The 27532-nt window shown below is 37.3% G+C and overlaps 2 protein-coding genes across 2 annotated transcripts; one reads left to right on the top strand and one right to left on the bottom strand.

Moving 5' to 3' along the window:
- The first annotated feature begins 5610 nt into the window (after positions 1-5610).
- On the top strand, positions 5611-6718 carry LOC140935582 (neuropeptides capa receptor-like). The gene has a single exon (XM_073385144.1). The coding sequence runs from the start codon at positions 5642-5644 to the stop codon at positions 6710-6712; it is 1071 nt and encodes a 356-aa protein (XP_073241245.1). The 5' UTR covers positions 5611-5641; the 3' UTR covers positions 6713-6718.
- A 2584-nt stretch (positions 6719-9302) lies between these two features.
- LOC140934390 (G-protein coupled receptor GRL101-like) lies at positions 9303-21376 on the bottom strand. The gene is made up of 5 exons (XM_073384021.1): positions 21070-21376; positions 19782-20063; positions 12600-13000; positions 11581-11656; positions 9303-9457 (listed from the first exon to the last, which is right to left on the bottom strand). Exons 1-5 carry the CDS (start codon positions 21374-21376, stop codon positions 9309-9311), a joined length of 1215 nt encoding a protein of 404 aa, XP_073240122.1. The 3' UTR covers positions 9303-9308.
- Between the last annotated feature and the right edge of the window lie 6156 nt (positions 21377-27532).

The following is a 27532-nucleotide window of genomic DNA, read 5'->3' as shown; positions in this document are numbered from 1 at the left end:
TCAACGAGCAATTACAAAACTACGACATCTTTTGTTTAAACACGGTAAAAGTCAAAGCTTGTGCAGCTTAAAAGCATCGCTTTGTTTGAATGAATCACCAGCAAGTGTCAGAATTGACATCTTGTTCAAATACGGGTGGAAAATGCTAGTGTTTTTGTCTAGTTTTCACATTTGAAATTTAAGGAAAAACACTGAAATGAGCGAGACAAACGCGAGACTAAAATGAAGTTCATCACAGACCGAATAGAAAAGAATAAGTGTGCGGCAGTTGATAGGCAGAAAAGAGTATTCTACTTTTATAGCAGGTTATTTAATGGACATAAGTCAGATTTTTTTCGTTACTGGGTATTTTCATCAATAAATGACGGGTTTCTCTAACCGTTTTTGTACCTTATTACTGCCCAATAGAGCAAATACACTAAAATGTTACAGACTAACAAGTAATAACATGTAATAAACTGCCATGAGGGACAAAAGTGTTGAGACACTTCTATAAAAGGGCCCCTTTTTGAGTAGTGGACAGACGTATCCCCTCCCCCTGTGTACTAAATTAGCGCCAGTAATAATCATTATAATGAATCAAACTGTTCTTTTTTCCACCCAGTTCATTTGTTTCATCTGAATAATCTCTGGAAAACGTGGAAACATTATTGAAGATTTAACTCTACACTGTTTATTGTTTTTAAGAATCTTTTCTTTTAATAATGTTGTGGCTCAGTGGCTTAAATTTTGCTTAGAACACTTTTTTGCCTCTTAATTGAAACTAAAACTCTGTACAATACAATCATACAATTGTTTTGAATAAACTTTATGAAATGTCCCAAAGACATACAACTAGCTAAAAATGATAACATAATTACTTTACCCAACAAAGTACATTGTGTACGTGCATAACGTAACGTTTCAATTCTTGGTCACGTCCGTCCGTTCAAAATGTTATACGATACTATGAAATACAAGAATGTACACTATAACATCGTTTCAGCCGAAAGTCAACAAAAAAATTGAATACCCAAACTGAGGGTATGAAAAATATACATTCTTATATCTAGCTGGATTTTTAAAATAGTTTCTTCCAATTAAAAGACCTCTTCCATGAAATCTCTTCTCTCCTCGAAGTAGCCTATGTGGAAACTAATAGTTTTTTAAAATCTTTTTTTCCTCGCCTCCTTCGTTTGTTGTTGGTTCGTTCCTTTGCTCCGACAGGTTTTTCTCCGGGTAGTCCAGTTTTCCCCTCTCCTCAAAAACCAGCATCTCCAAATTCCAATTCGACCAGGAATTAGGTATACGAAGAACCTTTTTGTGGATGTGCTACCTCCAAATTATATATTAATATTTATTTATTTGGTCAAATGGCTGCAAATTTTCAGTAGCCAGGTTTTAGGCAAATCCAATTAGATCTTTATGTGTTATCAGTGAAAACGAAAGGGGCGACGACCACTACTCTTTTCCCTTGTCCCTCTTCTGTTCTCCTAGCCCTTTCTATGTTTACCTCCCCTCATTTGGTTTTGGATTTCGTATGAGAATAATTAAAAATGAACCCAATGAAATCAACGGGCGCAAGTTATCCTGGAGTGCGTCAGCTGCAGTAATGGAATAATGGACTAAGCGGACGTGAGATGGGATTTCAGTCAGTGGTAGCCTTTCGAAATTTGTTCTTGAAAAACGCTTTTTCCTTATCATGTCGGTTACAGGTTGACAGCTGTATGGTACCATAAAAGAATTGCTTCCCCTTTTTCAAAAGAGTTTCTCTGCCACTTAAAACTCATGGGGTACAAAATAACGCCAAATTTAAATTTGTTACCCATACTCCTTTTTTGCGCCCTGCTAAAATCTAGCTAAGGCGATTTGTGTGTGTTCCATCAACGTGCTGATTTTCTAAACAAGGAGTCCAGCTGTAATATTAGTGAGTTTACGCAACAGAAGGGCATGATGAAGAGGACGGCAAAATGCTTATGTGTGACAAACGTGACAGGGCTATTACTTACGTGTTTCGTCGTGATCTTCACTTAACACTAATGTTTTCTGGTCTTTTACAAAAAGATCTCTTTAAAGGAAAGTGAAGTTTGGCGAAACGTCATTTCAAACAAAATTATTGTCACGCTTGTCACACAAGGTTTTCCATCTTCTTTCGTCTCCCGCCCTATTGCGTAAGTTCACTATTATGGCTTTTATTTTCCTTATGATGCAAGGTAAATTTTTTTTCTCCTTCATTCTTACCTTTCCCGGGGGGTATGTGTGTGATAAAACTCGGCAGAACAAGGGTTGTGATCAGAGACTTTTAATTAACAACTCGCCTTGCAATATGTCCGAACATGGGCTTCTTGGGTGAAGCAATGCTCGCCAATGTATAGTAGGACATTCCGTACACTGCATTTTTGAAATATTTCACAAAACACAGTTGATAAAACTCGAGTAAGGAAACTGATTTCACCAGTGAAAGATACATTTTATTGTATCCAGTGTTGTAGACAAGAGTACTATAATGTAAATCAATTTTTTTAAACTTGCCGGCAAACACGTCATTTTCTGCACCTGCGCAGTACAGTATACATCGGAAATGTGTAAAAAATCTGGAGTTTTAATAAGGTTCAAATTACTTAGTTCCTGGGGGTGTATTACTCTTACACGGGCAAACTGAAAAGAATTTTCCAGAACAAATGTGGGCATATACCCTTGCCCTTCGAACGTCCCTTGAGCTGAAGGTAATTAAAATAGATGGTTTTATTTATTTATTTTTGGCCATGCAGATAGATAACTTTCCCCATAAGTTTAAATAATTGTTCCTCTGAAATAATACAAAAAAAGGTATAGCGATTATTAGAAACATGTAATCATAAAGCGGTATCCAACATGCGATGCAAAAACAATCGACGTAAAGATTTCAAAGATGTTTTGGTTTTGTTTGATGATTATGAGTTTGTTCCATCCTTTACCATTTCTTGTACCATAAAGTAAGAGACAACTATATATAAAGCTAGTGAAATTTTTCAGCAGGTATTAACATCCCTTCTCCTCGTGGTATAGGTCCTATTGGACGGCCAGTCAAAGAGAACTCAGGTTAGAGGAAACGCCCCATATCAACTATGAAATAGTTGTGGCTGTTTCTTAGTATAGCAGTTTTGATGAATGCTTAAATAACCAGAAAACTCCCAGTTAATGTTAAAAAGTTAACTAGTGAAAGAACAGCAAGAAATGTGGTAGGTAATTCAGGTGAGAAGAGGACGAGTCGTTCATCCTCTCTATACTTTAGCAAAGAGTTTCCTTTGAACATTCTGTATAGATCAGTTTATATTACATTTAAACTGACACCAGCAAGAGAGCACGTATTTTGTGCCTTACTATATCGATTTTTAGTCAGTCAAATTAAGGTTAAGTAACAGGAAGAACGTGAACAGAAAATTTACTACAATTCATAATTTTTACTTTAGCAGATAATTTAACATTGTGGCCAAGGAGAAAATATTATAGAACACTCTTTGTTATATGAAAGGGAAGAATTCAGTTGTAACTGCGCAATAATTTCACTGGGGCTATGTTAATTAAAGTACTTCAACTTCTACTACAGATAATTATCAGGTTTAATGCCTTTGGCGGACACACCTGTCAAATGAAATTTGATTACCTGTATCAGTAAAAATGCCCTTTTTAAGAACTTCCTTGTGAAACTGAACCCCCTGGCACTATGTACATAAAGTCAGTCAACCTGAACTGTTCATTAAATAACGAAAACTTTTATATTAAAAAGCAAATATGGCAATTAAAGGAAGAGCCAGTAAACGCGTAAGAGATTCTTAGCCATAGCTCAGAGTTGATTGCAAAACGAAAAGGGCTAGCCTATCTATGAAGCAGCTTTTTGTCGAGATGGTTATGGTAAACGTCAGAATATATAAACATGTTTTTTGAATCCGGGTGTAATTAAACAACATATCTTTGTCCAACTTTTCAACTAAATTTCAATGCAAATGTAATATATTGGACTTTAAAGGAACACGGAAATGAAAAAGGTAATCCATTCATGATTTAATTATTTATGAGTTTCGACAAGTGCAAATGCGACAGGTGCAATATATCAGTCAGGGTGTGTTTGAGTAAAGATCATAATAATAGATTGATATCTTGCAAGCATCAGGATGAGGGGAGATAGGCAAGGACGAAAATGAGCTGTAGAATAATATAACCATAGGTAGACCAGTCACTAAATATTAATAAATGAATAGGAGTTAAAATACACCAAATAGCCCCCAATAAAATTTCTTTGACCATAATATCAAGGTATATTTATTTTTCCTCGTCACGTTTCTGGTGAATTATCTTCTGTTCTCTCTTAAATTCGACGCTCTTATGAGCCGCTTTATTCAAAGGAAGTAGTGTTAACAGACTAAATGGAGCTAAAAAATTAGAATATCGCAAAAAAAGCTCGCATACATTTAACATGATATCTACTTGCTGTTTCTGGTCAGTTTAAAACGCATTTTGTCGAGTTTTGCACCAGGAAGTAGCATCCACTACTATTACAAAAACAACACCAATGAACATTTTATTTGCAAGTTGATAAAATTTACAAGAACAGAAAAATTAAAGAAGATCAAGGAAATCATTATCAAGAAGAGCAAAAGCCAAACGAGCTGAGTAGTTACAATGATCAAATTGTATTCTATAGGGTTGTGAGACACAAAAGATGAAGAGGGAAAAAAGAAGAGGGAAAATAAATTAAATTCAGAAGAATAAAAAATAAATAAGTTAATAATTAAAAAGAAAGGGGGAAGAACAAAACAAAAGAAAACGGTACGAGATACCTTTAGGTTAGGCTGGCATCATATATACAGAAAAAAATTGAAAAGGAAGAGGAAAACTAGAGCTAAAACTACAAACATTGACGGAGCAGCTGAAGGGCCGCTATAACCGCATGACAACCGCTGATCCACATAAGAATAGTTTTTATTAGTAAATAAGAATTATTTATATATTACCTCCGCGTCGAAATCAAGGAAAATTTCCCAGAAATCTGACCAGGACGAATAAATATACAAAGATATTATGGTAAAAGAATTGTTATTTGAAGCTGTTATCTGTATTTTTGTTGATTCCAGCCCCAATCTGTGGGCACAAGATGAATAATCAATTTATTGTTAATTGATTTGCCACATTTGTCATTTTGGCTCAAACAAAAGTGGTATCAGCTTTGTTCATTAATTCATCGCCTTTTCCGTCTCGACGGTAAAAATGTTTTACATGACATTTTTCTGCAACCTTCATGTGCAATGTCCAATACTGAATCTGAAATTTCAATCTTACCCTTATTTTGTTGCTTCTCTCTCATTCAACATATTGTATTGTTTAAAAATTTTTGTTCTTTAATTAATAAATTAATAAATAAGCAGTACCAAAGATAGAAAACCTGGGCCCTTATATCCGTTGAAGACCGTGACCTTTTACTCCTAATATATCTCTCGCCTAATCAACCGATATCTGATTGATAACTGATCTAGTTCTCCGTTAAATACGTGCTGTGATACTGGCGTAATTTAAATATAAATTAAAGTAATCTATCAGCATATGATGAAAACCATTTTTTTAAAAAACTACATGTTTCCGGAAGATTTTTGAAGAAAAAAAACATTGTCGAAGAAACGAGAGGATGAATGACTCGGCTCAGCCTGGCAACAAGATCTCCTGTTCTTCTGACGCTTCTACAATATTTCTTGTTCTTCTTTCAGTAATCAGTCTTTTGGCATTTACTGGAAATTGCCTTATAATTTTAGCATTCATCAAGAATATTAACTTGAAGATCAGCCACAACTACCTCATAGTTAATATGGCGGTGTCTGATCTTATTTGTGTCCTCTTCAACTGGCCACTCTATACCACAGAAGGGATGTTAAAACCTAGCGGAAATCTTATTACGGAACCTTTTCTCGCCTCGTTATTTTGCAAGCTTGGGATTTATGTACGAGCCATCTCTTACGTGGTGTCTATTTTGAGCCTGGTCCTCATCGCTGTGGACAGATATATAGCAACCGCATTCCCGCTGAGAGCTTCGCGTATAACTGGAAAGATGCGGGCAATTTTACTGACATTATGCTGGTGCCTTCCTACAGCTTTCCTCGCCCCGTATTTGATTCACTCTCAAATTGTTCAAATTGACGAACATGCTTTTTGTAGAAACATGATGGGACCAAACAAACTGGAAATTTACAGCTTTTTGGGGTTTATAGTGTTTTATTGTGTGCCCCTTGTTTTAATAATTGTTTTATACTCTCGTATTGTAAAGTATCTACAAAGACGAAAAAAAAAACCTGATGGTGAAATAAGAGGCGAAGGATCAAGTAGACTCAGGATAAGGCAAAATCAAAACATCTTGAGAATCTTTGGGTCAATTGTTCTCGGATTCTTTGCATGCTGGACACCTCTTTATATTTACATGTTTCTAAAATCGCTATATCCATCTATACTTGAAAAGGACAAATGTCTTTTACTTAAACTTGTGGGTATACTCTATTACATATTTCCAGTGCTTAGCACCGCGATAAATCCATTTATTTTAATAACCTTTAGCTCAAGCTTTCGAACGGCTGTAAAGAGTGAGTGCTTTCGTTTTTTGTCATGGAAGAATCATTCCCGCCAGTTTGCCCGTGTAAGAGTGGTTTCTCCGCAAGGACCAAGTATCGTGCTACTAGAATTTACAAACTTATCGAAAAAAATAACGTGAAAACTTATTAAAGCCCTTCGTTTACTGTAAATACAAATTGTGAATCTATAACTGTACTGCTCAGTTGCACAAAAACTTGTCATGTTAAAAAACAATAAAACTCTGCCTTTCGAATACGTGCATGTTTTCATATCTTTAGTATACGACATTATATTGATGACAGGGATGGCAGAATCACGTTAATGGAACCTTAACTGAGTAGCGGACGTTCTTAGTTTCACGAACTCCCACAAGAAGTCACTCGAGCCACTGTGTAATGTATACAATGTGCATGTCATTACGTCCGCGAAGTCAGGTTACCGGACGGGTGCTGGAACGCCACTTTTGAGAGGTAGAGTATATTAACTAATTTTTTAATCATATTTTTAGTTTACTATACAGCGGGACCTCGTTAATACGGTCACCAATGGGCCAAAAAAATTGACCGTAATAACGAGGTGACCGTATTAACAATGGTTTCTTTACAAGAAAAATGTATGGTCGTTTTTGCCGGGCGGCCAAAAAAAGTGGCTGTAATAACGAGGTGACCGTATTACCGAGGTGGCCGTAAGGCGGTGTTCCACTGTATTTTTGGAAGCTGGTAGATTAAACCAGCTGGTTGCAAGAGTTATTTGAATTCTTGCTCATCTAGGATTCTGAATCATCGAACAGTCAAAAATCAGATCTAATTCAAGAGGACTTCATCCTCTTGTCAGCACGCATAGCTACAAATTTTCCAGAGGTAAGCACAGTTTTCCAAATCAACCCTAACCAGTCTCCCAAATGGATTTCACTCGGGTACATCCACCTCTCTCTTTTGGATGATAAAATAATCATCTCTATTGGTCTTAATTTTGATTTTAATTAAGACCAATTTTGTTACATTTATTTAAAAATCCGTGTTCTTCAGGGAGTACTTTAGGCTTTTGCGTGTAACAGAATTATATAATTATTAACTCTGTATTCGATATATCTTAGTACTTAAGGAAATTTTAAGGGTGCTTGGAGATATAACTATTTCGTCAACCAGGAAACAGTAATGAGTGTGTGTATGCCCTGTGCCTACAAGCTCTTGAGTTATGTTATATGCTCTCTCTATTTAAATTAGTCTCAGCCTGAAGTTAAATATTCTCAAAATAAAAATAAAAATAAAATAAAAAAATCTGTTGACCTTTATCATAGTGGTCAAAATAGTTTTTACTCCAGTCTTAAGAAGATGACTGACTCCTATGATTTCCCAGGCTTTAATTGTAATTTACTGAATAAATGTAAAATTAAGCAATATGTAGATCTTATGCAAAAGAATATATCACTAACTGGAATCATACCCTTCAACATTCACACAAACTTAACTTTTATTATAAAATCAAAACGAATTATAGCCCTCCTGTCTACCTAGATCTAACAAGAAAGAACCCCTCTAGGAAAACATTAGTGAAACTGAGAATAAGCAGTCACAAACTTAGGATTGAGACAGGTAGATACGACAATATACCACGTGACGAAAGGTTATGCAATCTCTGCAATTGTAACAGAATTGAAGATGAAACTCACTTTTTATTAGATTATCCAATTTTTTTTTCGATAAGAGATATGTTCTTGTCTAAACTGGAACCTAAAATACCGTTTCTACGACTACAATCACATGAGTCCTCATTATCACATCTCATGAATTCTACTGACTATTTTATTAACGTCCAATTAATTTCATTTATATCAACTTGCTCTGAATTGAGAGACAAACTTATCTCCGGAATAATTAATCCTACTGATGGTTAGAAATGAACAATGATTAATAAGTTTCAAATTATTTTAAATATTTAATTTACAAGGAATCAATGATTAATTTCAAGTAGCTTTTGCAATACTGTAATACTTTGTTATGGTCATGTAAATAAAGCTTATTGTTGTTGTTGTTGAATAATGGCAGGAAGGTGCCTAAAATTTAAAAATAAAAAATTGACAAAGTTGTAAACAGGCCTTTTTGCTAGAATTTGTGAATTTATTGACTTTCTGGCGGACGCTAACCCTGCAAACATGCATGAGTTTTAGGCCAGTTTCAAACGCTCTGCTACTGCAGTGCCAAATTCAATTCATAGAATGAAATTCGACTTGCGCACGGCAATAGCACGACTTTTGAAAAATGGTTGTGTGCCACTGCCGTGTAGCATGACAAGTTTAGCCTCGCTTACGGCGGTAACACGACCTGGTTTCAAACGTCGCCCTTCTGCTGTGCCAAACTCAATTCGTAAATTATAAAATACATTAGAATACATTTTAAAAGTTCACTTTTAAGTTTTGTTTTGCGCGACGGGTATTTTATTCGACTGAAATTCGACGTCTGAAATCAAGCCCTACTACAATTGCTCTAGAGTCATGCTAAAATCGAGCCAGCTTAGAACGGCAGTAGCCGACATTTGGAATAGCCAATATAATAAGCCATTTCCCAGTTCGACCGGACCTCTGTATCAAAACCAGGTTAAGTGCTCAGCCTTTGATATGGAAATGATTTTTCATTCTCATGCAAATAAAACTCATTTTTACATGAAAGGTTGAGCACTTTGCCTCGTTTTGAAAGTAAGGGTTTTTGGAACTCCGAAAATGGCCTAAATTGTTTTTATTCTGTGGTTGCATTAGTAACCCCACTGACTACTTTGTTTTTGGGTTGTATCTCACGGTTGAACGAAGGGAGCTCCTTCATTATAACTGACATCTCTCTTTCTTTGTTACTCCCTCTTCCTTCTTTGTCGTTTCTTTTAACACAAACTGCAAAATTAAGTTAACACAAAGTAGTAGTGAGTCATTTTCATGATAGAGTAGTTTGATAGCAACTTACGCCGGATTCCTTTTATTGTCCGGGACTTATCTGGTCCATGCAATCACCTCCTTACTCTCCTCTCAATTCTTCTCCCGCATCATCTTTCTCGTGAACAGTAGTAACTAACAATGCATTTAAAATATGCAGAAATGCAATTGTTGTCCACGAAAATATGAAACTTTGAGATATTTCCTATGAATAATGAGAGGCTCTCAAATGCAAACACACAATTTCCGACCAAATATTAGCGAATTGTAGCCGTTATTTTACTGCCTTAGAAGATATCAATAATCTTGAAACTCATATCAGAGACAATTTAAAACTAAGGTTAATAATCTCAAATCAAAAAAAACATCTATTGAGCAGTTTTCCAATCATACAATCATACAAAATAAATAATTTTTTTTCTAGCAATTGGCTAAAGCTTTTTTTCATGATCTTACAAGCACGTTTCTAAAAGGATTGAAAATACTATGAGGTGAAATTGCATTTTAAAAGGCCGAAAATCAAGATTGTCTAGTAATTACTCTAGTTCTAATCATAAAAACTTCGTCCCAAAATATCTCGATAACGCTCTTGTAAATTTCGCTTCAACTTCACTAACATGAAGGCCACTTTTGGAGGAAAAAGCTCATGAAAGATTTTGGAAGAATAGTTCCCAGTGCTGAGAAATAGGCAAAAGGTAATGGCGTCATTTCGTTGCTATATATGTCAACTGCGATGTCATGGTAACCATGTTCTTTACCTAATACAGCTGTGGTGGTAACCTTTCCAATTCTTTGTTAATGTCCACGTGGTTTATGTTCAAACTTGGAGGTACTGACCCTGAAAAATCCTATCGAGCCACCTTAAATAACGACGATGGCGACAGCAACGAGAACGGCAAAAAGCAAAAAAGAATTGATCAAAAAAACAACTTTCAGTTAGCACTTGCATCACGGCTACGAAACGAAACTGCATAATTTCACGTTTTGTGGAGGGGTGAACACAAGACAACGACCCTCTTTTTCGATTCTGAACTTTGATACAGTCCTTTAGAACTCTACTCCACAAAAATTCATCAACATTTGACAAATTTAACGAGATGGAAGGGTGATAAAGTTTGAAGCAGAACGAGCACACTTTCGTCGCCGTCGCTATCGTTGTTGCTTAAGCTCCCTAATATCCCCGGCGACGGAACCTTAGAAGCTATTAGGGGCGCCTGTATTAACAAGTTATATTGTGTACAGAGGTAAATGTTTGTGGCCTTAATAGAGATGTTAAAACAAGAGTGAATGCATTATGCACCTGGAACATACAGGAGTGTCTGTCACCGAAATATGGCCTTTAAAAGGGGTTCGACTTCCTGTATTTTATAATTCATTTTTAACCAATTCTTCTATTTACATGAGTGACTTTAGGGTATTAGAAGAGCTAACGATGATGGATTCAAAAACGGCCATGGCATTAGGAACAAGAGTCAGGGGCACCCAACGACGGTTTCCTCCTAAATACATTGAAAACACTTTTTAGGCTGTCCAGAGTACTTTTATAGCTCTAGAAAAAATGCACTCTTAGTGGCCCTATAAAATTTGCATCTATTCGGTCATCCTAGGTGAACTGGAGTCTTTAAGAAGTGGGCTTCTGGATTCGTTATTCGAAAATTTTGGATGCAATTTAACGTATTACGAATGTGAGAATTTTTCTGATTCCTCTCTCCATCACATTTTTGAATCCGAAAATTTTAGGTTTCCTTTTTCTACGAAAATAGCCTAACCTGGGGAGTGAAATATGAAAAATACACTTTAGAAAATCGTAGCGTATTTATTAGCTACGCTTCGAAAATTGTACATGAATGGAACGGTCAATTAGAAATTTTTACCCGTACTCAGGTAATAGAAAAATTCTACGCAATATCCGCTTTGTCCTAACAGATATTTTACAGAAAGAAGCCGTCGGGTGCCCCTGAAGAGGGGCAATTTATGTTACCAAATTAACTTTAACTTTATCCTGATTAGACTGATAAATATACTGTTTTTAACCAGAAATGGTAATCGAGAATAAGCTTGTCATCTGCAATATTTATCCTTGCCAAAAAACTGGAATGTTCCCATTTGACTGAAAAAACAAAGAAGACGGCAAACCCAGCCTTTCAACACATCTCTCACCTAAAACACAAAAAAAATTAAAAACTGAAGATTTTTTAGAAGTTTTACACCAACATATGTGCAAATTACTGTAACCAAGGTTCTTAAACCATGATTTCTTGTAATCAGAGCTTCAATTGTTCAACGGCCGATTAGCTCTAATTTTAAACCGGATTTCCTTACCATTGGTTCAAAAGCATTTTTTCAGATAATTTCTCTATTCTTCTCGGAACATCCACTCATCAAATTGAGGACAAAAAGAATAACTGAATTTGCTTTAAGCTTTTATATCTAAATTCAACCTAGCCCTGATTTCATGGTGATGATGTAATGAGTCACAACCTAGCTAGTTTACGAAAAATTGAGCTATAATTTTGTTTTATATTCTTTATCTGCTTCAAAATTCCTGTGCATGATTGTTTAATTGTACTTAAATAATGATTGGTTACCTGGCATCCGTAGTAGGATGCCGGGTGCTTCGCCTAGCCCGGTTACCCGGGTACGAGGGCTAAATCATTGCCCGCCCTGAAGTGTAACTCTACTAAGCGGCATGGCCAGCAGAGTGGCGAGGAAATAAGTTAAGTTGGCAGACAAAAAATACGTTCACGTCAGACTAGTTCATGAGCCGTTTGACTTTATTGCGATTGACCCACTACAGTGACGTCTCCAGATTCACAAACTTTCTGTTCCACAGGTATCTCTGATTTGTAGGGAACTACTCGGAATCAAAGAGCCCTGCATGACAATACCGTTTACATGACAAAAAGATACCCTCGTTGAATGGTACCGCTGGCTGGCGGGTTTTCCTATCTAGCGTGTTAATCAGCGTTGTTGTCTTAATTGAAAGGTTGGATTCACGGGGAACCTCACTTAACTGGGCAGCCCTCCCTACGTCCAAGTAAATACAGTGTCAACGTGACCCAAGACTTTTTAAAACTCAACTTTGTGGGTGTTTAACAAGTACCTTCGGCGTTGAAAACGTGTATAGAACTGGATTAACAGAGGAGTTGATTGGCAGAACAAAAACAGCAAACCACACATAAACCGTCCCCTCAGGATCTTTGAATTTACCAAAGAGAGCAAGAATGCTCAGGATTACTACAGGGACCCAGCAACTGAAGTCAGTTAAGATGATGGCGAACACTCTCCGTGCGAGCGTCGACTCTCTGTTGAGGCTGGTATTGGATTCTCCGTTTGAGGTGATTCTCCGTTGTGATTTAAAGACCGTGAGTATAATGAAAATGTAAGCTGCCAGGATGAAAAGGAAAGCTGCGAGATTCAGAACGATGAATATGGCAACTGAATATTCCCAGCCTGCAAGTCGTTCTGAGGACAGTTGGAGAGGAAGACAAACCGACGAACGACCTGTGTGGGACAAAAGTTATTAGATTGAGATTAAAATGCTTGCTGTGCACCAGACTTGATGAGATTTAATGGAAGGTTTTTAATCGTTAAGAGCGAATGTCTGTAAAAATCGAGCAACCGGCGGCCACGGTTAAAAATTAAATTTCGCTCATATCTTGTCCATACATACTCATTAGTAAGCAACTAAACGTGGTGTAGTTTGTTTTTCAAAAGGCCGCTTGGATTTGGAGAAAATCTACAAAATCAATTTTCGTGGTCGGCGACTTGAAAACAACCAAAATTTGAGGCAAAATGAGGCGGTCTCAAAACTTCACTCGCACGCAATAAGGAAGAAAGTGTGGTAAAATATTCCCCGATAAATCAATTTATAAAGGGTTTTAGCCCTAGTATGGCGGTGAATTCTTATCTTAACGATAATGTGGAAGGTAAACAATTTTATTTTAGTTTTGGTTCTTTTTCAACTCTACGAAGTTTAAATTTAGACCTTAAGTCGCGATTTAATTTTTAGGCATGTGCTACACCTTGGTTTTTCCTGAAACTCAAGCTATAAGTTAGTTAAACATTGTACTAAAACATATGTAAGAACTGGCTTGGGTAATTTAATTTGCGCTTCAGACGAACCTTCTGAACTTGAACAAAAAATATTACGCATTTGCATAATTCACCAACGGCTTGCTGTTGCCGAAAGGGATCATTGGCACTTCTTGAGAAGAAATCGATGTACCTCTATAGTACGATAGTTAATTTGCCAACATGCAATAGAAGTTAACTTACTTTTATAGTTTGGGACACTTGCTTTACTTTTTCTACTCTCGAGCTCCAAAATTCTGCTGGCGCTAAGGCATTTTGTAATTTGACCTCTAACGAGAGGTCATGGGCCAGGTTATTAAAATGACACTCAAACCGAATGAGCGTTATGATCTAAATTCTTAAGGTGGTTGAACAAAATATTTCACAAGAAAAATATGTTTTTAAGACATTTTCGGCGATTTGAAAGATGTTCTTACCATTTAATAGAATCAGTTACAACGTACAGGGACGGAAGTGTGAGAAGACAAGGAGTGGTGTTGTGTGACAACGAAAACCATCCTTCGAACAGCCAACAAAATTGTTTATACATTTCTTTGATGTTTCCAAAGTTATTTGTTCAATTATACAACAACTGAAGGGTTGCATAGTCTGGCTGCCAACAGTACTTGATTTAAAAGTGTAAAGTGGTGGTCAGTTTTTCGGACACCTGCGCGTGTGATAAAAGCAATGACTATTAAGGAATTTGGAAAACATCAAAATCATACACCCTGCCAGTACACACGAACACTTTGTAGGTTTTAAACTTTGAACTACCTGGATAAATGATCTCGGAAGCGTTTTTTGTTTTGAGTGAAGAATCACAATAAAAAAATCACGTTATTTCGTATGTATATTTTGGGGAAGGGTAGCTCTGAATCTTAGTTGGGTACTACCTAGTAAGACTCCGATGGTAAGACCGTTGAGGGGATAGAAGAATCCGTCGAAAGGGTTACGCTGTAACTCTTGGTCAAGGATGTTAGGTAAGCAATTCGCTCTAAACCCTGTCTCCCCTTTTCAAATGCTTACACAGGCTAACCAGCATTAAAAACTTACATTAGCAAACGCAACTAAGAAAATATTGCAAAGTTATTGGGGAAATGCTATCCAGGCAGGGCGGCCTTGTGAAGTGGTAGATGACGTAGCGCTATTTTCAAGTCTACAAACCTCTCCTTGAGTGTGAAGACTTAAGGCATGAGTTTCAGTTTCTAGTATCGAATATATACAATGAAAGAAACCTGGGGTCTAGAACGCTGACCTGTTCGTCTCTCATTCCTTTACCAAAAGATATGTCAAAGTATATCAGACAATTTCAGTTCCTCCTTACAGCATGCTCGGCTACTCAAACAAGCTTTAAAATCTGACACCAAGAAGATATACCGCAGATACAGTAAGTTAGAAAGCTGGAATCAAACGTGTTTACCAATGGGTTTGGCCCTGACGTCTTCAAATTCACGTTAAAATGACACTGTTTAGGCAAAAGCATTAAGTTTACTTTTCCAGTAAATTCGGTCTTGCGGCCTTTGACAACGGACCAGGGGCCCGTTTCTCGAAAGTCCCGATAATTAACGGGCCCGGTAAACTGTCTCCGTTTACATTAAAGATTGAGGTTCCAATAGTTTTGCCTCTAACATGATAAAACTGTCAGTTAATGAAACAAAATGGAGTAGTTTGCTAACCAGGACCCGCGCTCTTATTCAGTTATATTTCGATTTGAATATTTGATTTCGGGCCCGTAAAGTTACCGGGACTTTTCGGGCCCGAAATCAAATATTCAAACCGAAATAAAAGGAATAAGAGGAGCGCGGGTCCTGGCTGGCAAAATACTTCATTTTTTCATTAACTGATAGTTTTATCATGTTAGATGCAAAACTATTGAAACCTCTATCTTGCGTGTAAACAACAACAGCTTTAGGGGCCCGTTAATTATCGGGACTTTCGAGAAGTTTCAGTCTCAAGAACGGTACCAAAGCGCACACTCAGAAAATGGCAAATGACCGAGAGTAAAACTGAAAAAAACTATGTGGGTAAAGAAAGCAGTGGTAGCGATAGTTGACAGGGGCACCCAACGACAGTTTCCTCTTAAATACATTGAAAACCCTTTTAATTTAGGCTACCTAAATCACTAAGTTCTGTGGGGCGCCATATAATTATAACAACTGTTCGGTTATCCACAGGGCAACTTGAGTAGTTTTTTCGATCGAAATTACAAGTGCTTCAATATTATTTTTTTTGAGAATTTTGAAATTTTTTCTGATTCCTTCTCTATTACAAGTTTTGTATCCAAAAGTTTTAATTCCCTTTATATGGAGAAAACCTGTCTCGTGTAGGAGAGTCACCCTCCTAGCCGAGAGAAAAAAAAACATTGACCCAACCGACCTTCTCGCATGTTCTAATTGTCTCGCCTTGGCTATGCGAGCCCTTTACCGATACGGATCGGATTTGATCTAGCAATCGGACCGAAATGTCTCCTTCCATTTGACAAATTATTTTCCCTAGGACCAATGATCTGTATCCTGCTTACAAGCACGATAACCAAACTCGCGGTGGCTTTGGTTTGGTCTTTGCAACTGGAATGCACCTTCCACTGGGCACGTGGTTTTTCCGAAATTTCAAACAGGAATTTTTGTTCAATGGAAAGCGCGTAAAGTGCCTACGGAGAAACGTTGGCCCGGCTAGGAGGCTGACCCTACCATTACAAAAGGGTGACTGGACAAAGTGGGTCACCCTTCTGGCCGAGCAAACTTTTTGTAATTTAAACGGTTCGCCATGTTTTCATTAAGGAAATGTGTGAAACGTTGCCTTTTCCAGGGAAGCTTAGCCTGAGATCATGCCCTCTCCCTATTAAGGGAAGCACGGATAGGCGGGTGACCCTTCTCCTCGAGACAAATTTTCTTCATATAAGTGGGGCCTAAATTTTAATTCTTTACATTAATTTCAATTATTAATTATTAGTATAATAATTCCAATACAGTGGAACCCCGTTGATGCGACCAGCGTTGGGCCATAAAATCCTGGTCGTTATACCGAGGTGGTCGCATTAAAGAGGTCTTCAAAATAAAATGACTCGGAGATTTTCACGTCTGGGTGAAAGACTATGGGAGGTGAGCTGAGGCAAGAGATGGTCGTATAAACGGGGTGGTCGCAAGGCGGGGTTCCTCTGTATATAAACAGACTGAGACAAGAGTTTGACGATCGAATAACCATGTTCAGATTAGAAAAAATGTATATACTGAAAGAAAATTGCAGAATGTTTACGAAAACTGTTATCCAAAAAAATGGAACTTGCATATGTCAGAGGAAAGACAGCCGCCCGATAGGTAATAACGCGGTGAAATAGCTAGACATTGAAGCCTGAAGTCAATCAAAGGCACATACAAGGCAACGGGGGAAAGTTGACGTGAAAAATGATGTTTTTGGACTTATTTAGTATTGTATGGAAGCACACTTTAAGAAAACTTAGGAAAAAAACAAAAAAAAGCATGATTTGGATTGTTAGTAGCATAATATGCTACTTCTGGCAAGAACATTAAAAAAACGGCGTCGCTCAAATGGTTAGATTGGGGAAGCCTGTGAATACTGTCACGCAACACTTTTGACCAGACTTTTATATCCAAAGAGGCATCGGCAGCCCGAAAGTTTCACTATCAAAATCGCAGTTTTTGTGAGACCTAGAATTTTTAAATGGCAATGGATGTAAAAGTGCGACTGCGGAAAAGATAGGCCATGTTCTGTTTGAGGTTATTTTCACGCACCACGTTTCCTCGAGTTTTTGGATCTTCGGTTGATTAGCATGGGACAAGGCGCAATACCAGTTGACAAGAACGGGAAAACGCATTTGAGGTAACAAAAATTATCGTTTTAGTACAACTGTCTTTAATACAAGTGCGATTGTGAGTTAAGTTTCGTTTGGAGAGCCCAGCCATCGTGACTTGTCGAGCAACAACCAACCGACTTTCTTGAAAAGTCTCATATTTCAAGCAAAATTTATTCAACTTCAGAAGGTTCGTGTGAAGTACAAATTTAATTACCCAGGCCAATTCTTACATATGTTTTAGCACAATGTTTACATAACAAATGACTTGAGTTTCAGGCAAAACCAAGGTGTAGCACATGCCTAAAATATAAAACGGAACTTTCAACCTAAATTTAAATTTCGTTTAGCCGAAAAAGAACCCAAACTAAAATAACATTGTTTATCTTCCAGATTATCGTTGAGATAAGAATTCATCACCAAACGAGAAGTAGAGTCCTTTATAAATTGATTTATCGGGAAATATTTTACCCCGCTTTCTTCCTGTGTGCGTGCGAGGGAAGTTTTGAGACCGCCTCATTTTGCCTTAAATTTTGGTTGTTTTCAAGTCGCCGACCACGAAAATTGATTTTGTCGATTTTCTCCAAATCCAAGCGGCCTTTTGAAAAACAAACTACACCACGTTTAGTTACTTACTTATGCCTATCTATGGACAAGATATGAGCGAAAATGATTTTTTGACTGTGGCCGCGAAATTTCGATTTTGCTCGATTTTTACAGACATTCGCTCTTAAAACATTTAAATGACAGTTGGAAAAATTAAAGCCCAGCTCCACTTAATCCTAATAAGGTTACAATGTAGGTTTTGGAACAATGGTGGCACAAGAATACCCCTACTGGTTTAGGAGAGCCATAGATTGAACGGATTTGAAGGTCCTGGGTTCAAGCCGTGCCCTTCGCGTTGTTCCCTTAGACAAGTAACTTTACTCCACTTTATCTCTCTTCACCCAGGTGAATAAATGGGTAGCGGCGACATACTGCTGGGGGGTAACCCTGCGATGGACTACCATCCCGTCCAGGGAGGAGTAGCAATACTCTTAGGTGCTTCATGCTAATGAAACCGCGATAAGCTCCGGCCGTTTGGGCCTTTGGCTCGTGTGCGCCTTTACCTTTTTATAGATTCAAAGGATTAATAACGATGAGAAATCACCAATTTTCCTTACACGGAACCTTTTTTGTGTCAATTATTTGTCTTGAGTTCACCATATGTAAGAGAAACCTGATTCCGGAAAATTTTTGTTCGTGGAAAGCAGAATGTGTGAAATTTTTGCTTGTGGAATCCGGAATCCGGGGCTTTGGAATCCGGAATACAGCTCAAGTAATCCGGTATCCAACTAAAATCCAACTAAAATCCAGCACCTGGAATCCAGAATCCATGGCGTGGAATCTAGAATCCAAGACTGTGTTGGATTCTCTTACATGGGCGAATGAGTGATTGACGTTTCCAAGAGAAGACTGTTTACCCTTTTTTATTTCCTGAATTTGTTTAGAGGAAACTCATCTCTTTATTAACCGGCATGTATACATTATTCCCTTGCCGACGTCACTTTGACTGTGCAGACTCATAATTTAAAATGGCAGAATTTTTTTCCTGTGCCGTTAATATCCTAGAGTGTTCGTCTTAACATTTCAGCCACCCAAACGTCTTAGCCATAACAATAACATTGCCAGTGATAATTACACCGGTTCAGTATAGCACCTGTCTCCACCCTCCCACTCTCATGTGGAAATAAGCAGGAGCCCCTCCTAAATAAAAACTTTTTTAGGAATATATAGTTACGGGATTTGATTGACAGCGACAATAAAATTAGATTTAACAGCCCAGGCTACTAAATATTGTAGTGCGCATATTTTTTCTCATGACGGATGACCTCATCACACTGCGCACGTCTTAAGTGATACCAGGAGCCGATTACCCAATGATACTTTATCACTGCCAATCTGTTAGTCTGTAAAAACGATTTCGGTTGTACGAGAGCTCTGCATGTAAGAAGGGACACTTTGTCACTTTGCCAGACAAAGTCGAGCAAGGTATGGTTAATACCAGGCTCTACATTGTTATTTTGTTTAGTTTTAGTAAAATCATTCCTATTATAAGATGACTAATTTTCATGGTAGTGAGTTGAATTGAGAAGTTTGTCTTATTCAATGCCCCTGCTTACCTCAGTGGAGCCCCTGTAGTCTGTTATAGAGCAGTTATAGTGAAAAGTTTGAAATAGCCCCTCGTCTTCCTTCATGAAATAATAACAACTGAGGAGGATCACACAATAGTAATAATAATAATAATAATAATAATAATAATAATAATAATAATGATGACTTTGATTTTGATTGACATCTTTCTGCGCATTCGCTTTGTATTGTTGTTAACTTAGTATTAATAGAGAAAATATTACGTACCATAATACCCATATTCTCTGTCCTTATTGCAGAAGTATGGAAGGTCAAACATAGGCACAATGGCGATAGCAACTCCGAATATCCAAACCGCAGAACATATGCGGTAGGCTCCTCGCAAGGTCAACCGAGAAATCTTTAGTGCAAAGACGATACTGATCAGGCGCTCGGCGGTGATAACAGTTAACATCAAAACAGATACCTCACTTGATAACACTGACAAGGCACCAGCAAATCTGCATAACTCTCCTGATCGCCATTTTCGATCGTAGCTGAAGTAATTACCTAGTAAAAGCTATTATTTTGTCAATCCTAAGTCATGAGTTATATAGGTGCGTTTCACAGACGCACAAAACGACTAGCGCGTCATTGGGTTCTTAAACATGGTGAGTGATACAAAAAAAAGCGAATGGTATTGAGGCTGGATAATAACAAAGAAATACACAGTGTATGATGGAGGAAAACGCAGTATTCTTCACTTCGTTAATAATCGTTTATAAAGAGTTTTGCGTTCAGCACATTATAGTGAAACAACAGTTTGCTTATGAACAACTTAAATTCTGTGATAAAAATACCGCGGTATTGTTAGCTTTAAAATCATTTAAAAATTAACTCTGTGCTCGTTCTTATTTTGGAGAAGAGTATTGAATAAATTAAATACATAAATACATAAATATATAAATAATTATATAAATAAGTAAATAAATAAATGATAACGATTTATAAGTAGCTCATCCGCTTAGGGTTTTTCGTCTACCTGATTCCAGGTCGAATTAGCAGTTTAGGGCGCACTGATTAGGCCTCTTTTTTGAAGTGAAATCTCATCAGTTGGAAGTGGAGTACATTAACATCGATCATAACCTTTTATCTTTATCTCATGCGCAAAATGTGCAGAAAAATTTTTCTAATACAATTGAAGTTTTGGTTTGCATGCACTGATTCTTGGCGACAAAAATCGTGCATATTTAATGAGGGCAGAGGCCAACTAGCTCTTTCTAGCACCAAAAATATTCCTGCGCATTTTATTCGTGAGAGAAAGACAAAAGGCTATGACGTTATCGGTGTTAATGTATTCCACTTCAAAAAAGATGCTTAACCGGTGCGCCCTATGATACTCGAATTGGAATTTGGTAATGTTTGATTTTGAGGAGAGTAGAAAACCGGGGTACACAGAGATAAACCTTTCGGCGCCAAATATAGGACCTTCAACAAACTCAACACACATATGGCGTCGACGCCTGGATTTGAACCCAGGGAAAAGATACATGTAAAGAAATGGAAAGAGACTAACCTGAAAGTATTTGGTCTTGAATGGAAATAATCATAAGATAAACTCCCATGAGGAAGTCAGACAATGCAAGATTTGTCAGAAGGCAACTTTGAATTGGGTGGTCTTCCCGCCGAATCATTCGCCAGGCGATAACCGCCAGATTACCAAGCACCGCAAGAAGACCGAGCAGCCATATGCTGATTCTGAGGCTCTGGTGATGAATCATGCGATTGCAGCCAGAGAAGGCATCTTTTGCTTCTTTAGGAAATTGACATGTTACTTCTTTAAGGCTAACATTGACGTAGCAACATAAAGAGAAGGTGTCCATTTTTCTGTATTTTTTAAATAAATAATTTCATTAGAGTTTCATGAAGTAGTTTGGAGCAAGAGAGACTAATGGGTCGTACAGGGAATCTTAGGGCCTTGACCGGGATACGTGAATTTCACTTAAGTTCTATTTAAAAGTTGAAATTCAACGGAATTCAAGTTCCTGGGGCGTTCACACATTTAAATTGACTGTTTGAAACGTCATCAAGTCCACTCGCGACTACCTCAAAGCAAACAATGCAGAATAATCATTGTAACGAAGACACACCAAGAGAGAATAATGTCCCAACGTTCTTTCTTGAAAACACTTTATAAATGTTTGTGGACCTCTCCAGAAACCAACTTTTGATGAATTTCAATCGTTTAATTGATCTAAAAATAACTTTGGTGAAATTTACATCGCTAGGGCTAGACTGTGCGTTTCCCTGCTCTCTATTCCATGCTCTCTTGTTTAGAGGTATTTCATTTTAATACGGTGCACACTCTGTTCTCTGACTCGCAATGCTTGTGCTGAGCATACTTTGCTGTTACTAAGCAATGTAAAATTTTAAAATTTTTAGGAATGCTGTTGTATACAGAATTTCCTCTGTTTGCGCAGATTTCAAAGCTGATATGGGGGTGATAAAGTAACAACGGACTACACGTCGCACCGAGAGAAAAATAAACGGGTTACAAAACTTACACGTTTCGGAGGTTGAAGAGACCCTTGAAGATACTATGTGGAAGCTCTCTTAGCGAATTTTTCTGCAGATAACTGTGAAAAAGCAAATCAGGGAGTACTGCGACAGTTTCTATTCCTAACAGTATTACAGACAGCCAAAACTTGAAGGAAGCGATTCAAAACATTAGGTGGCACGAATTTGTTGAAATAAAAAGATAATAAGTAAACCTGAACCCCATTATCCCCTTAGAAGTGTGTTTTACATGTTATAGACGCAACGAATGCACAAGGTAATTCGGGTACATATCTTTTTTTAAAAATTCCCACGCGGCGGTTTTCATTTGAAATCCCCTCCAACGGCTCACAGGTTCATTTCGGGATTGTACTGAAGGCTCACATACAGTGTGGGTAGCCTTCGCCATAGACGAAACTAAACCGTTGGCCACTAACTTGAGTTAAATTACTTCTCGACGCAGGGTAGATCTGGGCTGGCTGTTATAGCAGTAGGTTGTTACTTTATAGTAGAGGTAATGGCGACTTTGGATAAAGTTTGAGAAAACCTTTGGTATTTTAAGAGGACCACTTGAGGTAGTTGTTGTTCATTCTCAAGGGAAACTGTTAAAAGTAGCATTATGATCATTACTCTCCTTTAAACGACAATAATAAACTTAGGAAACAAATTTGAAATGTTTTTTTTTATGGCCTTCACTCGTTTTTCTACACTCCTCGTATCTTCCCGACTTTTTTTTTTCGGCTAGCAACTCTAACTGCACCGAACGAACTCTCATGAAAGTCCATATGTTACTACTCAATCAACTTTTCTTAAAAGCGTAAGACAGAATTCAATTTTTATCTTAACATTTATCAGTTTAACGTTAATTTGCTATAGTATTGAAGGTTTTCTTTCAGTGGAAAGTATTTTAACCATAAAACAGTTATTTAACAGTACTCTGCTAACCATGGAAGAATCACAGGTATTCTAGAATTGACTTGGCCATTAAATTTAGTCGTTAAAGGTAACCAAAGTATACTTAAGGCGTCTAAGATAATTTTAGAAAAATCCTTGTACTTATTCCCGAACTAATGGTTGACTTACATAGTAGTCAGATTCGTCAGGTCGTTGAAAATGAACCAAGGCAATCCCACAAGACGGTTGTTGGACAAATCACTGAAAATACATTTGTATGGTAACATGTTTTTTAAGTATTGCAAAGTACGCAGAGCTCTTACACGTATGTACTGCTTAACACAGAGCACTGACCTGGGCATAACGGAGCATTGAGAAGGATAAACAGTTAAAAATATCTTTAAATTTTAAAACTACCTTACTGCTACGTGTTATTCAGCGATACCCTTCAACTTAACAACACATGAATAATCAGGGCCGCGCTGTTCCTTTCCAAAAACTGAGCAGAATAGAAAAATCTTACATTTAAAGGAGACACGTAATAGAACATCGTTTATTGCAAGTAAAAGGGACCGACAAATTTCCCTGAGATCGCAAATTGGAAGCTTCGTGTCTGTCGCTAGAAATAATGAAGGACATTTAGTGAGGATTTCAAACTGTAAAGAGTTTCAAAAGTAGGTCGAGTTTGATCGTCCAGGTCTGTTGTTGTTGACAGTGACCGACGTTCCGACAACCTGCTGCGCAGTAGTCATCTCCAGAGTCAAAGTGAGTTGTATCAAGTCAGTTAATCACGTCAGTTGATGATATTATACTCTGGTTATGGACTTGATTGGTCAATTGCGTCGCGATGTTATTGGTCGATAATAACGATTGATGGATCATCAAATGCAGATTTTAAAACGTTTTTGCCATGTAGTTATTTCATAATTTGCATTTGAATAAAGACGATAATAAATTTAGATGGATTTCTAACCACTTTAGAATCCCCAAATAACAAAATTTCCGGGATGGCATGCGGGACACCAACAGTGTGCTCACGCTTACGGCATTGTTTTTGCGCCCTCGTTGATAACATTCCCCTGTGGGTCCTGATAATGCGACCTAGAGATAGAAATACAGTGAACGATATACAGACAGCCGGGAAAGGTTAATGTTACGCGCTTATGTTCCTCATGCACGGAGGAACTTTAGGGGGTGTTTACATGAGAAAACTTGCATGGGCACGAGTTTCATACCAGGATGACTTTTTGATTTCGTAACGCGTTTACATGATGGTGGGTCATTTCATATCTCGGTTATTTGAGGGTACACTTCACCCTGATAAAATACACATGCGATTCAAAATCGCAGACATTACACATATATACACTACCCGTTCCAGTCCACCGGTAGACCGATTTCACACCGAAACAGGTAGTCGTTTCGCGTTTACATGATACCGTTGCGAGATTTCGTGCTGGAATGAAATTCTCGCTTGACCCAGTACAACAATAGGGGTGAACTCACGCCGGGGTGAATCGCACCGGCATGACATTTTGTGGTGGTATCATGTAAAGAAATGTAGAGCCATGAGAAGAAACCGTAAAGTAGTGAACTCACGCCGGCGCGAAAGTCGCCTAGGTGTCATGTGAACACTCCACTCTCCCGTATTGCGCTACTCTCCACTCTCTGAAAGCCTGGAACAGGCCAATGACGCAAATGACTTGCTCATTCTGACTTGTTCAGAAGAAATGAATAGAAACCGATTATTGCATACTTACAGACTGACAAGACTGCCAAGCCTATGAAAAGAACGCGGTCTGATTTTTCCTTCTAGTTGATTGTTGGAGAGATTTCTGCAAAACGTAGAATGATAGGCTCTGATAAAAGGCTCTTAGAAATGACAGAAAGGGCTAAAATGGTTTGATAGGGTTTTTGTAGCCCAAATATTAGTTCCTCAGTAGGCTAAATCAGATATTAGGTCACCAGGTGCGTGATTAGTCAAGCATTCCTAAGTTTAAAGTTAAAGTAAATATACAGTAAACTCCCACATATAAGAACCTACTTTTTTAGTTTGTGGTAAGTATTTGCTAATTTGTGGCGGATTTTTGTCCCCACCTTTCCTGAAGAGATGTTAAATTAGTTATTTTTATCATTGGTTTCAATTAAAAACGTCACGCTTGTGACCATTTATCCCAAACTGTTGAGATTCTTGCTTAGGTCATCTCTTCAGCAAACCAGTGCGCCACCATGCGGAGCTCTCTATCGTTTTCGTAAGTTCGGTTTGGAAAGACTCGCAATAAAATTGGTTCTTGTATTTTGGGATATTTATTAGTAGGTTGTTAATTAGGTTCTTAATTTCTATATAGGGGAAAACTGATTATTGATTACCACAAAAACAAATAAACGTGGGTTCTTTGGTCCTTTAAAAATATACCTTTTGTATCCAAGTTCCATGAAGACGATCGTTACCGCAGTCTGTACTTTATATAAACTTAATCTTGTTGTTCGGATTAATTAACTTTTATTTCTGTTCAGTTTTTGGAAAGGAACTAAAAAGACGGAATATATATTGATTCACGTAAAGACTATGTTTCTATGACTTTCTTCAAAGTTACACTCCTTGGTTAAATCAGTGTTCATCATAATCTAACTGCAACCCACATAAGAATCTGCTTGATTTTGTTTGGCTAAACAGATTCTTGTATTTTGGGGTATTAAAGTGGCAAATTTCTGTTAGGGTTTCTTAATCCGCAGGTGCTTGGATGCGGGTGTTTACTGTACATCTCAACTAAACACAAGGCTGTTCTTGAGGAAAAATATTCATTATATGTAATATTACCTTAAAAAACAACAAAACGTCAAAAAATGCTTTTGAGATGAAAATTAGCAATCTCATATTTTTATGATTTCGGGAAAAAGCTTCAATAATATCTTGCCCTTACAAATATTCAGCGTCCCATGGTAAGTCTCGTGGAATTTCTGTCAATCCCCTGCTACTGCAGTCAATCATTTTCCAAAATGGAGCTGTGTTACTTATGGAGCAGTTGCATACTTCCGGACAGTCTGTAAATCAAATTTGAGTGGCTTAGGAGATAAAGAGTGAAAGAAACCTGGAAAGAAAACCTGGTCATGGAAAGTAGATATGATGTTCTGAGGGATTTCTAGACAGCTAGATCCTTAGATTTCTTGTGCTTGTACCTCGTTGGTTTTTAAAATTACATTTCGAAAGGAGCAACAGAATGATTAAATTAAGGTCGACCTATGCAGATGGCAATTTGGTTCATAAGTGAACGCTTCGACGTTTAGAGTTGGCCTTTGGCATAGCAATTAATAGCTATTTTAAACAGAAGGGGAGCGTTTAATAAATGGACAAATATTTCGTACGTCACTATATTTGCAATACACCAGCAATGAGAAGGAAATAGACAACTATAGGGCGACATTCAAGTGGAAAGAATGTCACAAATATTCCAATTGCATCTCTAATCTTACATATAATAGTATTAGTGTTTTGTATTAATGATGATGGCCACGCCTGAAACCACTGAAGTTGGATCTCTTTCTTTCTGCTATAAATCGCAAAAATAAACGGAGAATTCCAATTTATCGTAGATAATATAGTATTATATTGACAAGAATGCAAGAATGTTTTCCGCGGAAACATACTCGCACAGCTATTTTCATTAAAATGACATGTTTGTTTTTCGACCTTTTTTAATTGTAAGGATCAGTTATTCGCGACCTTCCTCAAGGAACATGTTATTTAATCAATCATCTTTGAAATAAGCGTATCGTGTAGCGTATAGCTGCTACAAAATAAAAGAAAATCATTGCCGTACGATGGAATATAATGTGTCGATGAAGATCAAGTCATTCGTCACGACGTGTTCTGACTGTTCTGTGTTTCTGAATTTTAAGATTGTGGACAAATTCCCGATGAAACCATTTAGTTAATGAAAGACTTTCACATATCACTCATTGTTTTTAAGTATTTTATAAAATGAAAGTGAGATGATTTCTGGTTTAATTTTTTAGCAGTCTTGGATATTAAAAAAAAATTCAGTTGTTTGGCCTTCGAATAAGATCTAAAGCATAGAAACCTTTTAAAATGACGTTGTAATTACACGAACCTATAAATATATGGCCAGAAGGCTTGGTCCTTCAGATTATAGTTTATAGATCAGTGGGAACAACTTTACTATTTCAAATATAGAAGTGCTTCTTGATTTCGTATTACATCTAAGATTATTTGATTATTTAACTTATCCACAATATAATGTGATAAAACTTTTCAAACCTCTTTTCTGTCCTCTGACGGCGAGAAAAATCCACCACATGTGAAGTAAAAGAAATGACAGCATGATTTTCCTAAAAGCCATCTAGATAGGTTCTTAGGAAAAGAAACCCAGTGACTGATGAAATCCTGGCATTTTCAGTCTTTATTATGCACCTAAAACATTGTTTTTAGTCCCGAATGAAAACCAAAAATGGTTTAATTAAATACATTTGAGAAATACACGACAGCTGATGTAAACCGTATGGAAATTAGTAAAGGATAAAATGAATAGTGCATAATGGCGTTACCTACCAATCAAACCCAGAGAGAC

This window comes from Porites lutea, chromosome 4, assembly GCF_958299795.1.
Source record: "Porites lutea chromosome 4, jaPorLute2.1, whole genome shotgun sequence".
Taxonomy (NCBI): domain Eukaryota; kingdom Metazoa; phylum Cnidaria; class Anthozoa; order Scleractinia; family Poritidae; genus Porites; species Porites lutea.
This window is presented reverse-complemented; position numbering and strand designations above follow the sequence as displayed.

Bases quoted from the DNA above. Each gene is read 5' to 3' on its own strand.
- LOC140935582 (XM_073385144.1), top strand. From the start codon at position 5,642: ATGAATGACTCGGCTCAGCCTGGCAACAAGATCTCCTGTTCTTCTGAC.
- LOC140934390 (XM_073384021.1), bottom strand. From the start codon at position 21,376: ATGGACACCTTCTCTTTATGTTGCTACGTCAATGTTAGCCTTAAAGAA. The intron at 20,064-21,069 runs GTTAGTCTCTTT...AGCTTTTACTAG, and splicing joins TCAAGACCAAATACTTTCAG to GTAATTACTTCAGCTACGAT. The intron at 11,657-12,599 runs GTACTTGTTAAA...TTTGTGTTTTAG, and splicing joins ACACGTTTTCAACGCCGAAG to GTGAGAGATGTGTTGAAAGG.